The sequence below is a fragment of the Puma concolor genome, chromosome D1 (assembly GCF_028749965.1).
Source record: "Puma concolor isolate L17-30 chromosome D1, mPumCon1.1.hap2, whole genome shotgun sequence".
In the NCBI taxonomy this organism is placed as follows: Eukaryota; Metazoa; Chordata; class Mammalia; order Carnivora; family Felidae; genus Puma; species Puma concolor.
In genome coordinates, this window is record NC_141676.1 from 11,999,270 (window position 1) to 12,008,408 (window position 9,139).

At 41.4% G+C, this 9,139-nt stretch overlaps 1 protein-coding gene across 1 annotated transcript; it reads left to right on the plus strand.

Moving 5' to 3' along the window:
- The first annotated feature begins 461 nt into the window (after positions 1-461).
- Positions 462-8,621, plus strand: GLYATL2 (glycine-N-acyltransferase like 2). Its single transcript, XM_025929071.2, has 5 exons — positions 462-575; positions 1,927-2,034; positions 4,227-4,353; positions 4,447-4,618; positions 7,886-8,621. The coding sequence occupies exons 1-5, from the start codon at positions 498-500 to the stop codon at positions 8,292-8,294; spliced, it is 894 nt and encodes a 297-aa protein (XP_025784856.1). The 5' UTR covers positions 462-497; the 3' UTR covers positions 8,295-8,621.
- Positions 8,622-9,139: the final 518 nt, after the last annotated feature.

A 9,139-nucleotide genomic window follows, 5' to 3' on the forward strand; every position in this document is an offset into this window, starting at 1 on the left:
GCATTCTTTCATGATGTCTGAAAATACTACTGATCCTATGACAACATTTGCACAAGTGTTTCAATGCCCAGGAATCTCAGGGTCCCTTGAGATAGTTTTTCTGAAAAGATTCATTGTTCTTCATTTGTATCTGGACAGCTGAAGACATTTGCTCCTCAGATTCTTGGCCTGATTTGAATCAAATCAAATAAAATCAAATCTCTCTCAAATCATATTTGTTTCACCAAATATGTTATGGTACTTTCCATGGAATTGTAGAAAGATCACCAATGAACCCTGAGTCTAGCTGCAGTTCCAGGCTTTAGTTTCTCACTTGCAAAATGAAAGGTTTGGACTTGAAAATTTCTAAAGCCCTTTATTTTTGGCAGTGTATGATGTCCTAGGTGATTTTTCCTTTCTCCTCTTGCTGGACACCTGTCTCATCTTTCCAGGTATTTTTGTTTGTATGTTTCCTTAGGTCATCTTCCTGGGAGAAGGAGGCTCAGGTGCTATACAATATGTTTGTGCTTCATGAATCCCAGAAGCTGCATATTCTGTATGAATCCCTGGAAAAGAGCATCCCTGAGTCCTTGAAGGTGAGAGAGTAGGAAGAAATCTGGAAGAGAGGGGTAAAGTGTGGGAATATAGGTTCAGGGCTCAGAACCTTCCAGGCAGATGGAAATACAAGTCTAAAGTCAGACTCCTTTGGCAAGGATGATCTTAATACCCATATCCAGACACCTACTTTACTCCTCCTTCTCCTCTTTTATACATTGTTTGAATCCATTCTACTGCTATCTCTAGTGGAATTCCTTATCTGCTCCAGGCTATTACAATATCTGCCTTTCTACAATATTACTAGCTTACCTACACTTGGTAACCGGAGTCATCTATCTGACCCAAATATGATCATACCACTCCCTTGTTTTAAACTTTCAGTAGTGGTCCATGTCCAAGGCACAAAAGTCCACACTCCTTAATTCTGAGGTTTATCATAAAATGTCCCAGCCTCTTCCGCTTAATCTCCCAACATGTCTCTTCCATATACCACATGCTACAATCACCGAGCCCTCAAAGCTCATCAGGGATGATATAATCTGCCACAACTTCAAGCACTCATGCATGCTTTTTCTCTCACCTGGAATTACTTGCCTTTCTTCTCTGCTTTGCCAGGAAAATATTTTACTTATCTCTGAAGACCGAATTCAAATATTACCTTATGTGTAAGTTTCCTACCACTCCTAGAGAGGTAGTGACTTTCTTCTCTGAGATCCCACACAACCATATGCATGCATCTATCAGAATATGTGTCTTATTATGATCAAACTATATACTTCCCCATCCTTGTAAACTTGAAGGCAGTGGCCATATCATACTCACCTTTGGATTTTCCACACTTGACACAAATCTGACACATAATATGTGCCAAAAATGGTATAGTATGAAATGAAAAAGATGGTATGAATTAAAAAAAATTTTTTTTTCAACGTTTATTTATTTTTGGGACAGAGAGAGACAGAGCATGAACGGGGGAGGGGCAGAGAGAGAGGGAGACACAGAATCGGAAACAGGCTCCAGGCTCTGAGCCATCAGCCCAGAGCCCGACGTGGGGCTCGAACTCACAGACCGCGAGATCGTGACCTGGCTGAAGTCGGACGCTTAACCGACTGCGCCACCCAGACGCCCCTGAATTTTAAAAAAATGAATGAAAAAATGTCAGACGAACCATTTCCTAATGATTCACTGATTAACTTAGATTTTTGTGGACCTTTCCTGGGCTTTTTTGCAGCATACTTCCTGATGGATAGTTCAGTGAGCCATCCCGAAAGCACTGGATTGATCTTGTCAAGTTCTCCTGTCTCCTGGCTTTATTGCCCATACCACCTACAAGACCCTACCTCAGAGAAAAACTTCATCTCCTCCTGTTTTGATCTGTTGCTCTTGTAGGTATATGGTGCCGTTTTCAACATTAAAAATAAAAATCCATTCAACATGGAGGTGCTGGTGGATGCCTGGCCAGATTATCAGATAGTCATTACTCGGCCTCAGCGAGAGGTGAGAGCATTAGTTACTGAATGCCAAGCCAGTATTGTTCAGGATGTTCTCTGTGTGTAAATGAGGGGACTGAAGCTGAGAACCTTGGCATCCCCGATACATATAGATTTTGGAATGGCTGCTTGGATGGGAGAGGGGGCAGTGAAATAAGGCATGGGTGTAAACCAAATGGCCAGTGATGCAGGGCTTATTAATAACATTGGGATCCCATTTGGTCAATTATTATATTATATTATATTATATTATATTATATTATATTATATTATATTATTTAGAGTGAGTGAGCACATGGGAGAAGGGCAGAGGGAGAGAGAGAGACAGAGAGACAGAGAGAGGGAAGAGAGAGTTCTAAAGCAGGCTCCACACTCATAGAGGTGCCAGACTTGGGGCTCAGTCTTGCAAAGTGTGAGATCATGACTTGAGCTGAAATCAAGAGTTGGTCGCTCAACCAACTGAGCCATGCAGGTGCCCCTGGTCAATTCTTTTCCATTGAGATTCTAATCACAGGCATATACCTCAAGATGTTTGTGGCTGGAAATGGTTAGGAAATGTTTTGTTTTCCTTGGATCTGAATGAACATAATCCAATAACATTTGAATCAGTACTGGGTTTGAGATCTAAATCTGTCAAGTTGTGTGAGCGTGGAAAGACTGCTGCTTTCTTCACTATAAAAAGTGAAGTTGACAGAAATTACTATGTCAGAGTATTGTTAAACTACAGATACATCATGTACAGTTGACCCTTGAACAATGCAGATGTTAGGGGCGCCAGCCCCCACTCAGTCAAAAATCTGCATATATTTCTTGACTTCCTCTAAAACTTAACTACTAATAGACTACTGTTGACTAGAAGACTTTATGATAGCATAGTCTATTAACACATATTTCGTATGTTACATGTATTATATACTGTATTGTTACAACAAAGTAAGCTAGACAAAAGAAAATGTCCTTAAAATCATAAGGAAAATACACTTATCGAATTAAAAAAAAAATTGCAGTTCAAACCTGTGTTGTAGAGCCAACTGTCTATTTAATAAAAATGTCTTTCCCATCTTTCAGATTTGGGGAGTATAAGTATTGAATCCCTTCCATCCCAGAGTTAAAATATCCCAGATAGGGGCGCCTGGGTGGCTCAGTCGGTTAAGCATCCAACTTCGGCTCAGGTCGTGATCTCGCAGTCTGTGAATTCGAGCCCCGTGTGGGGCTCTGTGCTGACAGCTTGGAGCCTGGAGCCTGCTTCAGATTCTGTGTCTCCCTCTCTCTGACCCTCCCCCGTTCATGCTCTGTCTTTCTGTGTCTCAAAAATAAACATTAAAAAAAATTTTAGCGGCGCCTGGGGGGCTCAGTCAGTTGGGCATCCAACTTCAGCTCAGGTCATGATCTCACAGTTCATGGGTTCAAGCCCTGTGTCAGGCTCTGTGCTGACAGCTCAGAGCCTGGAGCCTGTTTCAGATTCTGTGTCTCCCTCTCTCTCTGCCTCTGCCCCGCTCAAGTTCTATCACTGTCTCTCTCAAAAAAAATTTTTTTTAAAAATTTAAAAATTAAAAAAAAATATCCCAGATATTTTAACCACTCCTCCCACACTTCTCCATTTACATAGTTATCAGGAGAATTAGAACCCAACCTTACCTGTAAAAACCCCCAGGGGAGTATCTGCTGCAGAAGGTGAGCAAGAATGCAGGGCAGTGAGAGACTGGGCTCTCCCCTCCAGGTGTCGCTGTGAACCCGCTGTGATGGCTCTTTCTAAAAGTCCTCTCTGTTCACTTGCACAGCAAGGGCCAGTCACCATGCTAGCACCAGAGTGCTGAGTCAGAATTAGCCTAGGCATGGCTTTCTCACAGACCCACAGTCTTGACTCCAACCCTGTTCCCATTATTTCTCCCTATAAGGTAGACACTCTCTCTTTTAGACCCTTAACACACCCTGCTGGTGCACCTCCCATCCCAGGCAAGAAAAGTCCTTAAGCACCGTCCCAAGAGCAGATGCCTTCAGGGTACCATCCAAAAGCGACCAGCATAAATCTGTGAATAGTGATTTATTTCTCAAGGGATTCCAAGGCCATTTTCTGCCCACACCTCTGGGAAAAACAGAGGGTATCAAACAACGGAGTCTGCAGCGCTCCAGGCATATGCAAGAGCATTTTGTAAATTGTACTGCTGTGTAAATAAGGTTGACCGTTTGTTGTATCAGGAGATGAAGGATGACCTGGATCATTATACTAACACTTACCAAATCTTCACCAAAGCTACTGACAAGTTAGAGGAAGTCCTGGCACAGCCCCAGCTTATCAATTGGGACCAAGTCTTCCAGATCCAAGGTAACTGATCTGAGTTAAGAAGCAAAGACCTCTGGTTCATTCACAGCAGATGTGGAAGGGGGCAGACAGTGGCTGTCTTTCTCTTCTCTCCAGGTTGCCAAGAGAGCTTTCAAGAGGCAATAAGAAAGATTTCGGCTTCAAAATCAGTGCGGGTGGATTACGTGAAGACGATACTCATTATGACAGAAATGCCGGTGGAACCCAATGATGACCAGGTGGATGTGATGGAGTCATTTAAAATGCCCAAAGTGGATGACGATACCAAGTGAGATTTTGCCTTTTGCTTCCCAAATTCCTGATAAGAAATCATTGAGTTGTCGTAAGGGCCAGACTTGGAAAAGCAAGATTTGAGACTAAATTATGGGGTACACAGTTGTAGGGGTAAAGGGAGGGAACTATATTAGCTGAGGTTTGCTGAGCATGGGCAGGGTCTTCATTAGATGAGGTTATTTCCATATATATATTTAACTCACTTGGAGCCTTCCTGGGAGGGTACAGGACATCATGGTGACATAGAGAATCTTTACTGAGATTATTTTCAATTTCTTGCAAAAATACTACATGCTAGGGGTGCCTGGATGGCTCAGTCAGTTAGGCATCAGACTTTGGTTCAGGTTCATGGGTTCAAGCCCAGTGTTGGGCTGTGTGCTGACAGCTTGGAGCCTGGAGCCTGCTTCAGATTCTGTGTCTCCCTTTCTCTGCCCCTCCCCCGCTTGTGCTCTGTCTCTCTGTCTCTGTCTCTCTCCCTCTCTCAAAAATAATAAACATTAAAAACATACTGCATGCTATACCAAGTATACAAGCATTCAAAGTAAAAAGCGAAAGTTTGCCCACTTAGATTCTCCGCAATCTTTCTTTCAGGTGTAAATTTTTTCTTTAAGTTTATTTATTTATTTTGAGAGAGTGAGCAAGAACAGGGGATGGGCAGAGAGAGAGGTAAAGAGAGAGAATTCCAAGCAGGCTCTGCAGTGTCAGTGCAGAGCCCAACATGGGACTTGAACTCATGAACTATGAGATCATGACCTGAGCCGAAGTCAGATGCTTAACTGACTGAGCCACCCAGGCGCCCCCAAGTGTAAATATTCTTTTTTTTTTTCAACGTTTTTTTTAATTTATTTTTTTGGGGACAGAGAGAGACAGAGCATGAACGGAGGAGGGGCAGAGAGAGAGGGAGACACAGAATCGGAAACAGGCTCCAGGCTCTGAGCCATCAGCCCAGAGCCTGACGCGGGGCTCGAACTCACGGACCGCGAGATCGTGACCTGGCTGAAGTCGGACGCTTAACCGACTGCACCACCCAGGTGCCCCAAGTGTAAATATTCTTAATATTAGTGTGTATGCTTTTAGTACTTTGTGTGTATGAATTGGTTTTGTTGTTTTCCTTTTTCTTTTGTTTTTACAACATAGGAAATTATTGTACTGCAACCTTTCTCATTCAATATGTTATATAAACCTTTCAGGTAAGCTCATGTGGGTATCTTCATGTATTTTGGCAGCTGCATAGATTTCCATAAGAGGGAGATGCACAATTATGTATTCCCATATTAACACACTTTTGATTTATCTCCAGTTCTTCCTAATAACAAAAATTCTACAAGAAATGTCTTCGTAAACAGATCATTGCACAAGTTTTATAAATATTTCTGAAACATAAATCCTGGAGTTGGAATTGTTGGGTAACATAATATGTATATTAAATGGAAGATATTCTCAAATTGGATTTTAAGACTTTGATACATTTATTTAAAAATTTTTTTAATGTTTATTCATTTTGAGAGCCAGGGAGAGTGTGAGCAGGGGAGGGGCAGAGAGAGAGAGGGAGACAGAATCCGAAGCAGGCTCCAGGCTCTGAGCTGTCAGCACAGAGCCCAATGCAGGGCTTGAACTCATGAACCTGAGAGGTGATGACCTGAGCTGAAATCGGATGCTTAACTGACTGAGCCATGCAGGTGCCCCAAGACTTTGATAAAATCAATATGTGATAGCATAACGTAGAAACAACCAAAGTGTCCATCAATAGGAATGCAGGTCAATTCCTTATGGTATAATCCAGACAAAGGAATAATATGCAGCCATTAACAAGAAGGAATCAGCTCTATAGGAACTAATATGGAAAGAATTCCAAAATATAATGCTAAGTAAAAAACACAACAAATAAAATAGAATAATATATACAGTATGCTATCATAGTATGTAAACATCTTAAATTGCATCAAACACCTCTGGAAGGTTACATAAATATATTGCATTCCTGGTAGACTTTAGAGAAGGTAACTGGATAATAGGAGATCAAAGAAAAAAGAAAGAATTATTTTTCATTAATATCCATTTATGCTCTATAATTATATTGCTAATTCAAAAAATAAAATAAAATAAAAACATATGCTCACACATGCAACTAATTTAGCCAGGAGAGCCAACAATATTCAAATCTTGCTGTGGCCCAGCTGTGTTCCCATGAGAATCTTAGAAGAAACGTATGCATACGGAAAAGTGGTAAATGGGGATTCAATAATACTATAACTCTGAAAATCTGGAATGGAGTACCTGCCCTAAGGTGATCTTTCTTTCCTCTAAACCCAAATGCATATCTTGATATCTTGCCAGCCTCAGTTTGGCTCTGCCACAAGACAAGGTCAGGTGAGATGCTTGAGATCTCTGAAGAAGCAGGGCCAGGAAAGGTCAGGCAGGCAGAGAGAAAAGAAGGCCCCACCCATGTGTGGACAATTTAGTGTGCAGCAACCCCACTTACTGGCAGACATAAAGTGACCTTAAAACTGATGAATTCCTGAAAACTCTTTCTCCCGGGGGCAGATAGTTGAAACTTCTTTGGGCTCTTCCATCTGTCCCAACCTCCCCTACCCACAGAGGATGTGATTCTGATTTTGCAGATGAGAAGACTCAGTCTCAGATAACTTGTCCAGTGAGAGAATCAGGATGAAATCCTATTGTTATCACCAAAAAATCTGATATTCTTTTCCTGTATTGGTGCTTGTTAAATTTCATTTTTGGTACTTTCCTAGAGGTATGTGGTGATGGGCTTTGGGACACATGAAGCTTAAGATCAACATGGCTCTCATCTTCCGGTGATACACGTTTTTTGGAAATATCTGTTGAAAGAAGTATTACCTTGTGTCTTTAGATATTTTGTGGGAGAGAATTCAAACTACATATTTCACACATGCATCTTCGAACAAAATTGAGGACTGCTCTGGTGTATCTATAGCCTTCCTCTTTTAAGACATATGCTTATCTTCTTCCTTGGGATAAATGGTTAGACTTTTCTGAGATGTACTGTACTATATGATGCTAACTCTCTGTTATGAAATGTATCATTAAGTACATAGGGTGATAGCCCTCTTAATTATTTGGGAACATGTTCAAGGGGACAAAGAATTAGTTTTTTGTCCACCTGTTCCCTCTTCTAGGCTGTGGGATCCTCAAGGAAAGGATTGGTGTCATATTCATTTTCTACAATCCTGGTGTTTTGTAAATGTTGGCTGAATAAATGCACATTTTTTTTTCTTGACAGGAAAGGAAGCTTTCAGAACATTTCCTTGGATCCCTCCCATGCAGGGCTTGTGAATGAACAGTGGACATTTGGGAAAAATGATAGGAGCTTGAAATATATTGAACGCTGCCTCCAGAATTTTCCAGGATTCGGTGTGCTGGGTCCAGAGGGGCGCCTTATCTCTTGGATTGTGATGGAACAGTCCTGTGAGATGAGAATGGGCTACACTGTCCCCAAATACCAAAAGCACGGCTATATGAAGAAAACCAGTGTTCACCTTATGAATTATGTTATTCAGAAAAAAGTGCCATGTTATTTTCATGTGTCAGAACATAAAGAAGAATCCAATCAGGCACTGAGGGATCTGAAGTTTAAGGCTGCTTCTTGTGGTTGGCATCAGTGGAAATGCAGTCCTGAGAAATATTGTTGATTAGTGCCATTTTCTATTGCAAGCCTTCCTCATCAGTGGAAAAAAGTATCAGTTCACATACAATCATGATAATTTGTATTAGCACAAAAACATCCAATTATTTTGGTTCCGTGCATTACTTAACCCATGCTTGTACAACATTTTTGTCTTCCTCCACATTACAGAGAACTAGAAGCTTGAACTTTCGGTGTTAGGTTTTTCCTTTATGGTGACAGACATTTCAGAATTAAAATCATCCAATGTCAATCATTAGTGCCAAGATAACCCTTTCAGAGCAACATTTTCCTCTTTGAAGTCTTCTTTCATGAAAGTCTACTACTTTTTCATGCTTCTATGTTTAAGAATAAAAAGACTGTTTTGAGAAGTGTCTCCTCTGGTATTCTCTCCTTCCTCTGACAAAATTTTCCAAAGGACCCTTGAAAAGCCCTCAGCTTTTGATCCTGCATGCCCTCTCAAGAGTTTTGAGATATTTTACTGAATTAAATTATGTAGCCATCAGTGAACATTTGGTTTTTTTTTTTTTTTCAACGTTTATTTATTTTTGGGACAGAGAGAGACAGAGTATGAACGGGGGAGGGGCAGAGAGAGAGGGAGACACAGAATCGGAAACAGGCTCCAGGCTCTGAGCCATCAGCCCAGAGCCTGACGCGGGGCTCGAACTCATGGACCGCGAGATCGTGACCTGGCTGAAGTCGGACGCTTAACCGACTGCGCCACCCAGGCGCCCCGAACATTTGGTTTTCTGATTGGCTTTTAATCACAGGGGCTGGGTAGGTTGACTTGTGTGTCTTAACTTCATATTTTCAATACGACTTTTCTGTCCTGTATTGGTTTCCTATTGTTGT